This window comes from Gracilinanus agilis, chromosome 3, assembly GCF_016433145.1.
Source record: "Gracilinanus agilis isolate LMUSP501 chromosome 3, AgileGrace, whole genome shotgun sequence".
NCBI lineage: Eukaryota > Metazoa > Chordata > Mammalia > Didelphimorphia > Didelphidae > Gracilinanus > Gracilinanus agilis.
The window spans coordinates 616,507,096-616,524,384 of record NC_058132.1 but is presented as its reverse complement, the minus strand read 5'-3'; the positions used below and the strand labels follow the sequence as shown (position 1 = coordinate 616,524,384).

The 17,289-nt window shown below is 48.1% G+C and overlaps 1 protein-coding gene across 1 annotated transcript in view; it reads right to left on the bottom strand.

Annotated features, from left to right (window-relative positions):
• SPEG (striated muscle enriched protein kinase) overlaps positions 1 to 17,289 on the bottom strand; it is an 83,162-nt gene that overhangs the window by 54,102 nt on the left and 11,771 nt on the right. Inside the window, exons 2-6 of the mRNA XM_044669440.1 lie at positions 16,840 to 16,929; positions 16,390 to 16,741; positions 12,354 to 13,660; positions 10,572 to 10,715; positions 10,215 to 10,397 (exon numbers count right to left, since the gene is read on the bottom strand). Of these exons, the coding sequence (XP_044525375.1) occupies positions 10,215 to 10,397; positions 10,572 to 10,715; positions 12,354 to 13,660; positions 16,390 to 16,741; positions 16,840 to 16,929 (2,076 nt within the window). The remainder of the gene's footprint in view (positions 1 to 10,214; positions 10,398 to 10,571; positions 10,716 to 12,353; positions 13,661 to 16,389; positions 16,742 to 16,839; positions 16,930 to 17,289) is intronic.

Sequence of the window (17,289 nt, the reverse complement as noted above, 5' to 3'; positions counted from 1 at the left end):
TCTCTCTCCCCATCTCTCCTTCCCTCTCTCTCTTTCTCTTTCTCTGTCTCTCTCTGTCTCTCTGTCTCTGTCTCTCTGTCTCTCTCTCTGTCTCTGTCTGTCTCTCTCTCTCATTATTATTTACATAGATTCTTAAATCCAACCTCTTCCAGGATGGCCTCCCAGACTTATAAGATTTGCTTCAACTATTAACAGGTCTTCTCATCCCTTCAAAACTAGCCCCCCTGAAGGCAGTTTCCACTTACTTAATTCTTTTTCATATATTTAGAACTGGAAGGAGACTTCAAGGTTATACAGACTAACTTCCTCATTTTATAAATGAAGACCTAAGGAAGTAAGGCAAATTGCCCAACATCACAAAGATAGTAAAAATTAGAGGGAGGATTAGATCCCAGGTCCTCCGAGATTCATTACTCTTTCCACTCTCCCATACTTACTTCCTCCATTTACTTGAAAATAGAACAAATATTTATTATGATCAACTTTTTCCCTTTGTCTATCACTCAATTTTCTTGATATTCTCAATATATTACAGATTATAGATGGAGACCTTAAAGGCCACTGAGTCTAATCCCATCATTTTTAACCCTTACTTTCCTTCTTAAAAGGGATACTAAGTATTAATTCCAAGGCAGAAGAGTGGTAAAAGCTAGATTACAAGGGTTAAGTGACTTGTCCAGGGTCACAACCACCTCATTTTGTGAATGAGGATAAGAGAATAAATAGCTTGCCTAGGGTCACACAACTGGTATATGTCTGAAAGAAGATTTGATTTCAGTTCTTCATTAAGCACTCTATTCACTATACCACCAAGCTGCCCCTCTGGGTTCAAGTGCTCAGCCTGTAAATTCACTGAAAGCAGATAACGTAGACATGAAACTCAGTCTTTCAAGCATCCAGCCCAGAGATATATTCAGAAAAATAGCTAGTAAACTACTTTTGGGCATGAAGAAATGGAAGATAACCAGGGATAATAGTCTCTACTCCTCCGGTAGCCCTGGCTCAATAGCCAGCTTGTTCTCTAAGACAACTAGACCTAAGGCAGGAAGATCTGAGTTCAAATTCAGTCTCAGACACCAGCTTGTGTGTCCCTGGGCAAGTCTCTTTACCAAAATGTGCTTCAGTTTCCTCAACTACAAAATAGGGATAATAATAGCATGAAAACAAAGTTGTACAAGAGACTAGAACAAAGCTCAGAGATATGGCTGATATAACCTAGAATGTCTATGTATGTTGTTCTCATCTGCTCAGGAATTCAAGTGATTTTTTATGGCATCTAGCCTCTGCAGGAATAGAACTCAGGTGTTCTAATTCCCAGTTCTTTGTAACTGCCATCCTGAGGTTGTTTTCCCATCTGCTTAATGGGTATAATAGTGCTTACCCTGCCTACCTCCTATAATGATATGAAAGCCCTTTGAAAAACATAAAACAGGATGCTAATCTGAGTTCAAATCCAGCCTCAGCCATTTAACTAGCTGTGTGATGCTGGGCAAGTCACTAGACCTTGTATGCCTCAAAAGGAAAAACATAAAACACAAGACCCTGTGATGGGAAAATCAGTGGCACCTACTTACCCAAAGCACACTGAACCCTTCAGCCCTTTTAGGGAGGAACATGAAAGACCCTGGTCCACTAACCCTCATATGGCCAGAGAGGCTCCATTTACTTGTTCCCACGTGTGTTTCTCCCCTCTCACCACTGACCCTGGCTCCAGTCTCTGTAGGGAGGAGAGAAGCTGCCCTTGGCTGCCAGAGCCTGGTGAGAGAGGGAAGAAAAGAGGGAGGGAGGGAGGGGAGGACTGTAGGAGAGAGCTGGCTTTTCCCATAAGGGTCCAGGCTTTTTACAAGTCCTGTCCTCCCAAGGACCTACTGCCTCCTTTTAAGAGCTCTTCTAGCCCCAGCCCCAGCTCCTGGCCCGGGATAGTCTCTCCTTCCACATAGGCTCCATCTTTCCATTTACTGGCTCATTCCGTCCTCTGCACTCTAGGCGGCTGGCCCCACTCCAGGCCATTTGGCCCAAACAGAGCCTTATAGGGTAAAAGAAGCCTGCTTCCTCGAAGGCTGCCAGACCAGAGCTGAACAAGAGCCTGGCGCAGAAGCCCCTTCTCCTCAGCCTCCACGGGGCTCCGTTATCCCCAAGGACAGAACCATAGCTCATCTGAGCAATTAGGGAGCCCAAGAGATCAGCCAGGCCAACCCCTTCATTTTACAGAGGTTCAGAGAAATGAAATGACTTATCCGAGACATTTAATAACCAAGAAGGGACCAGAACCGGCATCTCCTGGTTCCCAGGCAGGTGCTTTTCCCAGGCACCCCAGAGATGCTCTTTTCTCACTACCATGAAAGGTGGTAAGATCGAATAGAGATCACGAGCTCTATTATTTACTGGGTGGCTCCAGGCAAATCATTCCTGGGCTTCAGTCTCTTCATCTATAAGATGAGGGTTTGGGGAAGATTCTGATGAAGCAAACATTGAGGGATGTAAGGATGGGATTTGTGCAAAGGGGATGGGACAAAAGGAAACAAACAGGGACAAACCCCCAAAATGCAGATCCAAAAGCAGAAGCAAAACCCTGCTGTACGGACTATTACTATGGCATTAAAGATAACAAGAGGGGGGCAGCTAGGTGGCTCAGTGGATAAAGAGACAGACCTGGAGTTGGAAGGACCTGGTTTGAGATACTTTCTAGCTGTGTGCCCCTGGGTAAGTCACTTAACCCCATTTGTCCAGTCTCTGCCCTTGTGCCTTAGAGTTGCTACTAAGACAGAAAGTAAGGATTAAAACAAAATCAATAAAATTGAGAACTAGGCCTAGAGATGGGAGGTCCTAGATTCAAATCTGGCCTCAGACACTTCTAACTATGTGACCCTGGGCAAGTCATTTAACCCCCAATGCCTAGCCCTTACCACTCTTCTGCCTTGGAGCCAATATACAATATTGACTCCCAGATGGAAAGTAAGGTTTTTTGGGGTTTTTTAAATCAGTAAATAACAGATGTCTGCAGATGTAGGTATAATCCTTGATAAGGTTTGTACTATTTGCTTCATTAGCCTTTCATATTTTCTTTTCTTACATTTTTGCTTTTCATTTGAATGGCCTTAATTCTCAGCAGAAGCTAAAAATAAAACAAAATATTTGAACTCAAAATCAGGGATTCTTTTGGGGGTCATGGTTCTCTTCTCAAGGAGAATGTTTAAAGAGGCACAAAACAAAATGCAGAGGATTACCAAGGAAATCATTACATTTAAACACCTTTATCTTTTTTTTTAAGTTCACAGACCCCTATGTGAAGGACCCATCAGCTAGATGAACTTTAAGGTTCTTTCCAGACCCAGATTCTAAGGTTAGTATCTTTAGTAGCACTAGATCTCACTGTTAAGCCCCTCTGACTTCCCTGCATGGAGAAGGGAGGGCTCTCAAGCAGGACAAGAGAGACAAATGGTGCAGACTTCTTGGCTGGTCTGGATGCTGGGTACAGACTACAAAGACTTGGCATAGGAAGACACCTGGGAGCCATAGACCTTATAGGAGAATGTGGAGTAGAATTCCCAGAAAAAAAAAAGTCAGAATATGAAAAGACTATGACTAGAGGAGGGCTTTGGGAAGCACACACTGTTACCTAATTACTTTCCATATTATCCCTTATCCCAGTCTTTGCCCATTCTGAGTTTCTTAGTGCAGCCAACTCGTAGAGTTCACAAGTGTGCCTTAGGAACTGCAAGGTGGCACAGTGCCAGGTCTGGAGTCAGGAGAACTGGGTTCATCTCTGGCCTCAGACACGTCCTAGCTGTGTGACCCTGGGCAAGTCACTTAACCCAAATGCTAAGCCCTTGCCCTTCTGTCTTGGAGTGGTTACTAAGCCAGAAAATAAGGAATTTTTTTAAAACCAAGCAAACAAATTTGCCTGACCCAGGAAGAGACACCTCTTATACCATAGGAACCTCACTAGAATCTCAGTGAAGTTCATCAAGTTAAACAAACAAACAAATAAATGATTTAAATAATTAATGAATAAATCAGGTTAAATAAATCAGGTTAAAAACCAGCTCCTTAGAGCTGGAGGTGTTCATAGGAATTTCTTAGGAGGAAATGTCCCAGTCAGGAAAGAAGGGAACACCACTGGCTGCTGACCCCTGGATCATTCTACCTGAATTTCTTCAGCCCCCCTCTAATAGATAAAAGTACCCCTAGATGACTGCTTGGTTAGGGTGATCTGAAATTTAGCCACAACTATTCTTCCCTTCTCTACAAGGGGGTGTTTCATCACATGGATATAGATCATGAGCGAGACAATAATAGACATTTGCAGATCTGTTTGTAATAAACTTCCCAACTTGGAAAGGGACAGAAGGAAGAAGCCAGGTCCCAGAAGCCCCTTTCTAAGGGTCTCCTCGCTGCTTCATATGCCCAAACTCTAGCAGAGAAAGGAGTGCTCAAAACAACCCCCCAGTTTGAGTAGACCACGAAGGGAAAGAGTTACAACAAATAAAAGAAAGCACCAAAAACAAAAACAAAAAAAAAAAAAAAAAAAAAAAGAAGAAGGCTAACCATGCCTAGAATAAGGGGATTTTTCTCCTTTCCTGAGTGAATCCATGAATGAAGAAATTCCTACAAATTCCTATAGCTCTAAGAAGCTAGTTTTTAACTTGATTCTCCTTTCCTGGACCAAGAGATCTGAGGGAAACCTCAGGAAGCCCAAAGTCTGGGAAGGAACTGGTGGCCACTGAGACTGGTGTGACAGCACCTTCGCAGCCTTTGAGGAATCGTCTGTCTTTCCCCAGCATCTAGCCCAGCCCAGGGCCTGGCATGTGGGTAGCTCCAGCAAGTACCTGTTGATTTCTGGACTGCAAAGAATAAAAGTTGAGCACCAGATCACTTTGTGAATGCTTCCTTCCTCTCTAACAGGCCCCAAATCCAGGCACTTCTATGCCTTCTATATAATAGTACTTAATAAAGACTTCTTCAATTCAAATTACAGTTATCCCTTCCACACCAAGCCTTTCCCCTTCTCAGTTTTGAGGTTTCTATATATTGGATCAGCAAACAAAATTAAATGAGAATCTTGGGGGAGGTTTGAGGAAGCCACAGACAACATTTGAAGGCCAGAGATGACATAGAAAAAGTTTAGAAACTCCCAAATGTGTTCTTAACCCAAGATTTACAATTAGGTCCCATAAACACTCCATAAAAGAAAAAATTCAGACTTCTTCTCTGGTGCAAAGGAAGGATCAATAAATTATATGCAGATTCTGTGGAAGGGAAAACTGCTTTTAAATGATCAGTTTCTAGTTTGAATTCTTTTCTTCCCATTTCCATCAACCCACAGTATATGCCTCCCAGAGGCAAGAGCTAGTACTTAGAGAAGGACAAAATCAGAGATAGGTGGGGAAGAAATTCCATTTTTCTCAAAAGTTTCTTCCCTACTCAGCTTATTTCCTTCTAAGCCTATAAAATTCCTTTGTCCTTTGCACATCTAGAAAATAGCAGAAAAAAATTAAATAAATAAAATAAAAAATAAAATACAATTTAAAATATATGCTTGTCAACTCCAGGAGGAAGGAAGGAAAACAACAAGAATCATGTAACCATGGAAAGAAATTTTTAATAAAAAAAAAATTAGGAATAGTAGCAGATATAAGGAGAAGAAATAAGTCGACCAGAGACAATAACATTGGGTATATTTGGGAGAAAAGAAGCTGGATTTCCAAGGGAAATGTAAATCCATGTACTGAGCCCAGAAGATCTACATTTGAATCCAGGAGCCACAAATTAAATGCTAGGTGGCTTAGTGGATAGAGAACTAGGGCTGAAGAAGGGAGGACCTGGGTTCAAATCAGCTTTAGACACTTCCTAGCTAGGTGACTCTGAGCACCTAAACCCCATTGCCTAGCCCTTGCCTCTCTTTTGTCTTGGAGCCAATACTTAGTATTGATTCTAAGACAAAGGTAAGGTGTTTTGTTTTGTTTTTAAGGTTATGTGAACTTTTGAGTAAGTAACTATCTGAGCCTGCTTCCTCATCTATAAAATGGGAATAACATCTGCCACAAAAGGATGTTGCAAACTCTAAAGTGATAGAAACGTGCCTAGAATGATGATACTTATGATTGTTATCATTCTTCTTGAAGCTGACAAATTTGGGGGATTTCAGAAAGAAGGCAGCCACGTAGGATTTGTTTCCCCATCTTCAGCTCAGAAAGTCCTGGGGTCAAGGTGAGACCCACAACTAACCAAGGACACGAAGAATAGGGAAAGAAGGCAAAAAAGAGACAGAGAAGGAACAGAAAGACTGAAAATGAAAGAGCTAAAACTATGCAGCCTGAAGGGAAAAATAATAAATTTGGGGGATTGAATATGGAGCTTCAAATCCTGGAAAGATTTGTCTTAATAGGGAAGATTAAGAACAAACATTCTTCCGTCTCACCAAGGACAAGCTCAGAGGACTGGGATGAGACAGGAGCAGGAAAGGTTCTGTTTGGATTGTGACTAATAAAACAAGAAGCATTTGGGAAAAGTAGACATCCTGGGAGAGGCTGTGATGTGTCCTCTCCTTTGGAGCTTATTAAATGCAGCAGAGCATCTCACTTATCCTGCCTCTCCTCCATGAAATGTCCTCAGTCCCTCCTTCCCCGCCAAACAAATCCTAAAATCCTCTGATAGCTCCAGCCGTCTCTGTCCGAGATTGTTCTATTGTCCATCTCCCCAAGAAGACCGTGAGGGTCCTTGGAGGCAGGGACCGTTCTGCCAAGTCCTTCTGTATCCCTTTATGGAGCCTTGGACGGCGCTGGTCCTGGAGTTAGGCTCTCTGAATTCAATCCTGGCTTAATTGAATTGCTGGGGCCACACAAATTAGTATGGGCCTGGTGCTTTTGCTTCACTAGAAAGAAATTGGGCTAGGCCCAAAAGAAGTTGGGCTAAGGCCAAGGAAGGACTTTTAATATTAAAAAAAAAAAAAGAAAGAAAAAAGAAAAGAAAACAAGGGGACCTCTGATGATCACTATTCCATTTTCCTCTGAGCTCTTGTCCCATCCCCAGGGCTACAGGCTGGGTGGGAGGCCTGAGATAGAAGATTTGGAGACTGGGCCCCAGTGGGCAAAGGTAACCATTTTTTTGTAGAAAGAGCCATCCTGACTAGAGGCAGGGAGAGAGAAGGAATGACCTTAGAAGGGTCTGTCTGACTTGCTTAAAGTCATTCTTAAATTAGAGGCTGGGATGAGAGAGAAACCCTTCTTCCCCACTTCTACCCCATCCCACCCAGACCCCAATGCATCCATCTCAGCCTTTAGGAAGAAGCCCCCCCTCCCAGGTCTAGGTGAGATTAAGAAGACTTATAGAGCCCCCTGAACCCCAAAGGTAGCCTCCCTTGTTTGGTATAGTGAAAAGCGGTAGGATGTTATAGAAAGAACTCGGGATTTATTGTGTCCCCACTCTGACACCCAGAAAGAGAAGACTTGGGTTCAGCCATATGATGGAGGTCGCCAAGAATCAAACTGCTGTCATATGGAAAGGGATTTGGTTTATCCTGTGTGGGCCTCAAGGGCAAAATTTGGGGCACCAAATGGGAACTGCAGAAGGGAAGGTTTGGGTCTGATTTGAGGAAGCTTAAAGCTTCCTAATAAGATCTTCCGAAAGGAATGGGCTGCCGTAGGATTATAGGATATAAAGCTGCTGGAAGGGACCTTAGAGGTTATCTAGCCAAGCACTAAATCTTTCTTACTGTTTTCTCGAGTCCGCGTAGTCCAAATTCCAGCTAGACGACGTTTCCTAAGCTCTCCACTTAACTGATGAAGAAACAGAGTCCTGGGGAGGTTAAATGAATTGTCCAAGGTCATACTGATTATATGATCAAGCCAGGACTTGGAAACCAGGTCCTCTGTGTCAAAATCCAGTCTTAATTCCATTAAACCATATGTGAGACAAGGTCTGGATGGTCCTTTGCCAAGAATGCCATGGAGGTTATTCTGGTCCCAGTATAGGTCAGACTAGATGACCCTGGAGGTTCCTTCCAATTCTAAGATTCTATAATTCCAATAGTTCTAAATTCTAAAGTAGTTTTATAGCTATAGGAAAGTCCTTGAACCTTCATAATAATGGCAGACATTCCAAGAGTACATAAAGGTTTAAGAGTATCAACAGGTGGGGGCAGCTGGGTAGCTCAGTGGATTGAGAATCAGGCCTAGAGATGGGAGGTCCTAGGTTCAAATCTGGCCTCAGGCACTTCCCAGCTGTGTGACCCTGGGCAAGTCACTTAACCCCCATTGCCTACCCTTACCACTCTTCTGCCTTGGAGCCAATACACAGTATTGATTCCAAGACAGAAGGTAAGGGTGTAAAAAAAAAAAAGAGTATCAACAAGGACTTTTTTTTGGGGGGGGGGTGGAAATCACCTTTTTTTAACCCTTATCTTCTATCTTAGTATCAGTTCTTAGACAGGTAAAGGGCCAGCAATAGGCATTTGGGGTTAAGTGACTTGCCCAGGATCATACAGTTAGGAAAGTAGTGTCTGGCCCCCCAGTTCCTCCCAACTCCAGGCCTGACTGCTGCCCCCCAAGGAAATCACTTTTAACTTAAAGCTTGTAAGTTATAATGACTAAAACTGTCTAATAAGGCTGCTCACCTAGTATGATTTGAAGAGCCCCCTGTTAACCCTCTAAAAAAATCTCCATGAAAAAAATGAATCCTTAGAGACTGTTGTCGGGGCCAAAATGCTCGGTTTACAGATGAGTAAACTCAGTCCCGAGAAAGGAAGTTATTTACCCAAGGTCACAGGGATAGTGCATTTCTTGGAATCAATATAATGGGTCTAAATCTAGAAGGGACCTCAGAAACAAGATGGTGCAATCCTTTTATTTTATAGATGAGAAAACTGAAGCCAACAGAGTGACTGTCCCAATATCACACAAGTAAGCAGTAAAACCTAAAAAGAAACAAAAGTTTATGTCCCTCGCTTGGGCAAAGAGAGCTAAAGGAATCTGAGGACCTTAAAGGGTTAAAGAGACATGATGCTAGCAAAAGCTGAAACAATGGAAAGAATTCCAAATCTGGAGTTGGGAGGACCTGGGTTCTATTCTCACCTCAGAAACTTCCTAGTTGTGTGACCCTGGACAATGCACTTAACTCCATTTGCCTAGTCCTTGTCCTTGTCTGAGTTATCACTAACGCAGAAAGTAAGTGTTTTAAAAAAAAAAAAAGAAAAAGAAAAAAGCTGATACAAGGAATTCAGGCCTATAAATAAAAAGAAACTCACATAGAGGACTCTTGAAGTTCAACTGGTATACTATGTCCCTTCTCACATTTCTTTATAAAACCTAAAACTCAAGCAAAATTCCTTGGGATTAAGTAGTGCCTTGTCCCCAAATACTCTTCTGAGATGTGTGGAGATAATGATTCTAATGGATTATAACCCAGTATGAATGACCTTCCCTGATCTATTCCTATTTTGAGAGGAGAAAATTCTAAATAAGTAAACCCTTGGGGACCTGGGGATAATAAAATCAGGGATGGAAGAATTCAGGAAAAGGAGGTAGAAAGCCCTAAGGATAAACTTCAAAGACTTTACAGTCTCCTATCCATCCTGGGTACTCAGTTATATAGGATCGTAGATTTAATGTTGGAAGGGACCTTACGGCCATGAAATACAACCTCATCTTTTTAGAGAAGGAAGAAACAGGCCAGGAAAGTTAAGTGATTTGCCCAATCACATAGCTAGTAAGTGGTTGAGGTGGGATCTGAACCCAAGTCTTCCTGGTTCCAAATGTAGGGCTCAATCTAAAACACAAAGCTACCTCTCCCAGACTTAGAACCAAAAGGGCTATGAGGGGCCATCTGGTCCAGATCCCTCACTTTGCAGATGAGGAACTGAGGTCAAGAGAGTTTAAGTGATTTGTCCAGAATCACCCAAAGAAAAGAGAAGAATGAAGACCTGTTCAAATCCTGCATTCTTCTCTCTGTATTGCAGTGGAATTAAAATGGTTAAAAACTTAAAAATGGTTTTTTAATTGGTCTCCTGGCATGTGAAATTAAATTCTTACATATATACATACATGAAAAAAGCTTCAATTCTAGGTTGAAAATAGAATGCAGGCAGAGTTAGTCAAAAGATCGTTATGGCCTTTATCAAGCATATCTGACTCAGGAAAAGAGTTATTCCATTCCTCTGTAAAAAAAAACAAAAAACAACAGTTCCCAACCCCCTTCCCCATCAGATCCCTACCTACCAGGTTCAACAGAGAGTGAGGCATTGCAGGTGGCCTGGCCCAACTCATTGGTGGCGGTGATGGTATAGAGACCGGCATCGGCTAGCCGGGCTTCCTGCAGCAGCAGAGTGTGTCTCTCCCCTTCATCCCGGACGAGGATCCGCTCGTTGCCCCGGAGGGTTGCGCCATCTTTTTGCCAAGATACTGCAAGGAAATCATCAGGGATGGGTCATTCCAGGACCTCCTATCCCTCCTTCTTTCTTCCCCAAGAGATCTCTGGAGGGTTTGAGAAAAGGAGGAAAATGCCCATCCCCAATACCCCGGAATTCCTCCTCTTTTTCCCACTCACATATTCCAGGACCCCATGCCAAAGCTCACCTTGGGGTGGGGGGTTGGCTGTGATAATACATTTGAGCATGGCATCGAACCCTGGAGCCACCACCACATTCTGCAATGGGATCTCAAAGACAGGAGCCTCCAGGGGTTCCTCTCCAGCTGAGACGTAGGAGTCATCCGATGACTCTATTTGGGGGCACAAAAGGGTTCACAAAATCAACAAATATGTACAAAGTGTATACTGTATCTGTTACTTGACCTATATAGGATTCCAGGAGGAATATAAAGTATCATCTACAGGTCCTGCCCTCAAGGAATTTACAACTTAAATGAGGAGAAAAGACTATTATTAAATTAAATTAATTTAATTTTAATTAATTTAACTTTATTTAATTAATTTTTGGGGTGATTCAATTTAATAAAATAACTAAATTAATTAAAATGTAAAGAAATTAAAATTAATAAATTTAATAAAAAAATTAAAATTAAATAATCAATACAAGTGAGACAGGAAGTCCTGGGTTCAAATCTGCCCTCAGACATTTCCTAGCTGGGTGACCCTGGACAAGTCTCTTAACCCTCACTGCCTCATCTTTACAGCTCTTCTGCCTTGGTACAGTTGTAGATAAATGAATAAAGTAGGGTGTAAATTTATCTACAACAGTACCAATACTTACTACTGATTCTAAAACAGAAGATAAAGGTTAAAAAAGAAATCAAATCCTGCCTCACATCCTTCCTAGCTGTGTGACCCTGGGTAAGTCACTGAACCCCCATTGTCTAGCTCTTACTGCTCTTCTTCTCCCTTGGCATTGATACACAGCATGGATTCTAAGACAGAAGATAAGGGTTTTTATAAAAATAAAAAAGAGATCAATACAAGGTTTCAACAATATAAGAGGTGTTAGCAGCCACACAAGACTTATTGGCAGACAAAAGGCCATAGGTAGCCTGTGCCTGGTTGGGAAAGTTTCATGAAGAAAGAGGGAATTCAGAAGAGCCTTAAAGGGATGTAGAGGAAAGAGCCTTCCAGACTGAGAGGATGTCCTGTCTTCTCGACAGCCTTGCGCGTTATTGGTGCTCAATAAGTAATCAATGACTGCTTGACCAAAGGGGACTTCATCTAACTATCATCTTTCATCTATTCAGTGATTCCCAACGTGGGTGCCACCGCCCCCTGGTGGGTGCTGCGGCGATCCAGAGGAGCGGTGATGGCCGCAGGTGCATTTATCTTTCCTATTAATTGCTATTAAAAATTTTTTTAAATAATTTCCAGGGGGCTGAGTAATACTTTTTTCTGGAAAGGGGGCGGTAGGCCAAAAAAGTGTGGGAACCTCAGCTCCGGGCTCTCAGCAGCGGCACCTTAGCAAACCCCGAACTGCTGCCAGCGGCCTCAAAACTGAGCAGAAAGAATGAAAAGATGAAGCGAGAATGGGAATGGTCTGGCCCTTGTTTGGGGCCCACTTCTTAGGTCCGACCACCCCCACCAGAAAATCGCTGCTCCCTCCGAGAAGCGGGATGGTGGACGGGCTAGAGAAGGAGATTCTACCAGGTGCGAAGGAAACGGAAAGGACGCGGCCTGCGTGCCCGGCTCTTTCTTGGCCTTCCTAGTAGTGCCGATGGCCGGCCCTGGGCAGGAAACCCTATGAACATTCCACTGGGAACGGTTCGCTTTCTCAGACACAACCCCAACAGGCTCTAGTTTGCCTTCCCTGACAAAATGCCCCCCTTGGGGAATTCGTCAAGAGGTGGGGACACCCTCAAAAGAGAATTCGCCTCTGAAATTCTCCCCGCGCTCCCTCGCATCCCGCTGCGGGGCCGTACCCAGGTCAGGCGAGGTAGGCCGTGCCCGATGATGGCCTTTGCCCTTGCCACGGGGTGCTCGCCGATCCCAGGCCCCCCAAGGGCCGTCTTCCTCTGGGCCTCTCCGTAGTCTCTTCTCTGCCTCAGGCCCGGGCTGGTTCTTTTCCAGGTTTGGGGGTACGGCAGACCCCTCTGGCTCAGGCGTGGCCCAGGGTAAGAAGCGCACGGCTTGCATGGGGGGATCCCGCTTCCGGCCTACGTGGGCTTTTGTCCTGGGCTCGGGGGGTTCCGGGCTCCTGGATTCCTGAATGGCCCTCCCCCGGGTAAGGGGGAACTGTTCTCTCCGGCGAACCTCTTGCTGGTGGCCTTCGCCAAGGTCTGTCCGGCCTGCCAGGCCTCGGCCTCGGGCCGCAGCGGCCCCCTTTCCTGCCGCCTCCTCTCCGACCCTCCCCACGCTGCTCAGGGCCAGCTGCTGGATGGTGGAGGTGCTCTCCGGCGGGGGAGTCTTTGGGGTCGAGGGGCTAGAGAACAAGGGAGGCTCCCCTGGGTCCCGAGGAGACGGGGCCTTCTGCAGGGTGGCCTGGAGGGACTCATGGGATCGAACCAATTCCTCCCGAGAAGCCGAGCGGCGGATGCGCCCCAGCTCCTGCGCAAAGCGCAGCTCCAGGTCAGTGGCGGGGCTGGGGCTCCGCTGCCGGGCCCGATCGTCCAGGGAGGCCGCCTTCTGCCGAAACAGCCAGCGCCGCTCCGCCACGGTGCCCAGCTCCCCTCGCGGCCCGTCCCGCAGCTCCTCCCGGGAGGCCCCCGGCGTGCCCCACTGCCCGCCGGCGCCCTTGGGCTGATCCAGGGAGCGCGCCTTGCGCAGGGGAACCCACGCCCTCAGGGGCACCGGGGAGTCGCTCTTCTCTAGGCTGCGCCGGCGCTCCTCGAAGAACTGCAGCTTGTCCAAGATCCGGGAGCCGGCTCGCACCAAGCGCGGGGAGCAGCGCACCCCGGACAGCCGGCCCGAAGCTTCGCTCAGCGGCGTCTGGGAGCGGGACTCCAGGGTGCCGGCCAGCGAGGGCCCCGATGACTTGGGCTTCTTCCCTCTCTTCTCCTCCGGCTCCTCCGGGGCCCCTGGCTCCTGAGGCTTCCTATGGGGCGCCGTGGGGGCGGCGGGGGGCTGCGTGCCAGGCGCAGAAGGGAGTCGTTTCCCCACCCTTGGAGAAGGGGGGGGCAGCAGAGCCGATTTGGAAGGAGGCGGCTGGGCAGGACGTCTCGGGGCTTCACTCGCAGGCTGGGGCTGAGGGTCGGGGTCCTCTCTCCGAAGCCCACCCTGCGGCACACTGCTATAAATCAAGTCAAAAAAAGAGTGAGCTGGAGTTAGGGACAGGCCTTGCACACACAGATGCTGCTGGGGGAGCCTCGCAGGACAGGAGCCCAAAGGGAAGGAAGGAAGATGGGGCATCACACGGTCCAACAACCATCCCTCCCCCCGACACCCGACTGGTGGCTGTGTGCAGGCTGCAGCCAGAGCTGGAACTTGGGTCTGGCGGGGTCCTTGGGGGACAGAGGCTGGCCCTGAGAAGCGGGGGTCAGGCTGGAGGAAGAATGGCACAAACTCCAGGCCCAAAAGCCACTTGGCCCCGGTCACCCTGGCCAGCCTCCTTTCCCCAGTCCCCAAAGCCGGCAAGCAGCAGAGACAGAACTGAACAAGAAGGAAAGAGAAGAATGAGGCTGAGGATCGGAAGAATGACGGGAGAGGAGGAACAGAGAGGAGAAGGCTGGGGTGAGTGGAAGACCTGAAGAGAAGGAAACCCTTTCAGACCTGCCACCAGGCGCTCCCAGGCTCAACCATGACACTTTCCCAAGAAGAGTGCCATCTCCTCGCATTTACCTCCCTAACCTCAGGCACGGTCCTTCCCAAGAACACGGGGCAGGAGCCTCTCAGCTCTTGGGGGCAGTGCACACAGCTGGTGTGGGGGCTCCCAGGGCCCATCCCCACCACCACAATCACTAGGACTTGTGGACGTTAGAATTTGTACTGTGGAAAGTCCTGGCCAGCACGGCTTATCCCTACATGGGCGTCTTCTAGGGCAATACAAATGACCTCTAGTCTCTCAGAGTCCCCAACCCACGTAGTCAAGACTCTCCCAAATGGAGATGAGTCCAGGAAACATCTGATTGAAAGAGGCTGAGGGAGGGCAACAAAGGGACCAGTGGAGACCTCTGACGGCTCAAGGTCCTTAATTTATAGGCCTTACATCTCAGGCCTCCACTGGACTTAAAGGGCCCACATTTACCCTACAGGTCAATGAAGGGGTCTTTGTTAAAACACCTCCTTATCCCTAAATAATAAAGGAAATGCCCTCAAATAATAAAGGGGAAATGAGACCGAAGGAAATGGAAACAGTAGGCACACTTCTTAAAAGAAGAAGGCCAGAGCATATTTTGGGGGGCGGTATCCTTCCTAGGTCACATCACCCCCAATCCAGGTCCAGTCCAGGGCCACAGACAAAGTAGGAACCTTACATGTGTAGGCACCCTGTCTCCTAGCATCAAGCCTCAGGGTGACGGGATGATGGGATGACTGAGAGAGACAAGACTAGAAATAACATTGATGGGGACACAGAGCATTCTGGGGAGAAGATGAGGGAAGGGTAGTTCCTCTCAGAGAAAGATGTATTTTTGAGGTAAGGAATCCCATTGAGTTATCCCAGGAAATGGAATGTGGCAAGGGGAGGCAAGGGGCCAGAGTAAGGCCTCTTTACTGGCAACTCTCAGCTCCAGGCCCAGCTCGAGGCTGGTCTCTGTGCCACAGACATCACTAAGGAAATGGGTGCCTGGGAGGTTACCATGGCAACTCCAGGCTCTGACTGGGGCCTTGCTAGAGGAAGAGGTCACCAAAGGAGACAGCATGTCCAAGCAGAGGGGCCACCTAGCTGATGCTTTTAGAGCAAGTCTCTCCTAAATCAGAGGGATCCCCCCCCATCACCTCATCCCTACCCCACCAACCACTTTATCCACCTCCAAAATAATCCTTCTGCCCCTTCCCTTTGCCATCAATGACTACTCTCCTCTCTTATCCTCCCAACCCATTCCTAGATCCCAACAAAAACCTTCTGGATCACTAGATCCCCACCCCAACCCATGTCCCAAAATGCTCCCCCCCATCCCAGCATCCGCCACTCCCCACCACCTTCCACAGTACCCCCCATTCTGTCACTCTGTGCTCCTTTCCCAGAATAGCTTCCCATGCCAAGCCACCCCACCTCAGTCCCTTCCTGTTCTGGTCTCAAAGAAGAGTCCCCTGCCAAAGCCTCTTCATCCCCGGGGCCACTCGGTTCCCTTCAGCGCAGGAGGGAGAACGTTCCTCTCGCCTCACCTCAATCGACTTGCCTCTTCTCCTCTCACCCTCCCCTGCCACTTCCTCTCTCCCTCTGCCCCTCCTGCCCTCCCCTCCTTCCCCTTCTGTCTGCCCTACCACCTCGCTCTCTTCTCTCTCCCAGCAGCTGTCTTGCTCTCTTCCCTTTCTCTCTCCCACTCTCCTGGGACTGCAGGTTCTGTTTCTCACAGAAAAGGGCCAAATGGGAACAGGGCTATGAAGGGAGAGTGGAAAAAAGCAGCATCTGCTAAGACAGCAGGAGCGGAGGGGGGCCGATGTTGGGGGGGGGAGGAGGGAGGAGACACGGGAATGATGTGGGAGCTAGAATGGGGGATGGGGTACGGGGATCCTGAGGGCCATGGAAATGAGAGGGAGGTACAGAGGAAAAGATGGCGGAATCCAAGAGGCGAGAGGGGCAGAACAAGGAGGCCAGGGCAGGGGGGAGCAGAAGGGCTTTGGGGAACGAGAGACCAGGTGATGGAGCAGGTGTGAAGAGGAAGACACGGTGTGGTGGGATGGGGCGAAAATGGCGTTGAGGTGGGATAGATGAAGGGGAGATGGGGCCATGGAGGGGAAATGGGTCAGTCACAGAGAGATGGAGCAGTGAGGGAGAAAATGGGCCAGCGATGGGGGCGGTGCAGGGGAGTGTGGACACGTGGAGGTGCAGCAGGACCAAGCAAGGCCATTACTTACACGTGTATGGAGAGGGCTCGTCCTCTGTACAGGCTGAACGCGCTGCCGTACAGGTCACTGGCCACCGAAAGGCTATCCTCTGACCCCCAGCTTGTGCCCACCAGATTAGCACGAGATGCCCGCACCAGCGGCTCCACCCCCAGGTGCCGCGGCCCGGCCCCGGCCCCGGCTGCCTGTGCTTGCCTTGGGCTGCCTGGGAGCCGGCGGGAACTACCGCCACCACCGCCGCTGCCCGCCTCCTGCTCCAACACCGTCTGCCCGCTGCCCCACCAGCTCGCCTGCTCCTCAGAAGTCCCTGTCACGGAGGTCGGAGGGGTGTCGAGGGAGGTGCCCACCAGGGTGTCGGAACCCCCTAGGAAGAGGAAGAGCCATGAGCTGCGAGGCCCCAAGGCCTCGACTCTCTTTTCCTGGAAGCATTCCTCCTGGCCCAGGACTGGGGTGCAGACAGACCTGTGGGAGTGCTGAAGGCCCCATCTTCTTGCAGGTCCAGCCGCTGCGTCCCTTGGGCATCGCTGATATCCTCTTCACCGGTCTCCGAGTCTAGGGGAAAAGGGACCTTCATGGACGAAGCCCCAATCTGCCACACACCATCACCAGCTCCTCAGCTCTTCCTCAAATGTTTCTCTTTTCCTGACCCTGACCCCAAGCTGATTCCATTCCATCATCAGCTGGGCCTCCCTTTCTTCCCATTCCTCACCCCGTCCTCTCTCTACTTCCATCCCCAAAGGATTCCTCTAGCTTCCTTCTCCCCTTCATCCCTTGGGGCTCCTAGTTCCTCCTCAGCCCTGCCACCCACACCACCTCCACAGCACTGGGTTTGCTCCCAGTCCCCCAAAGGAACCCTACCAAACCCCTGCCTGCTGTTCTCCAGGTCCCTCTCTATAACACCAACATGGTCCC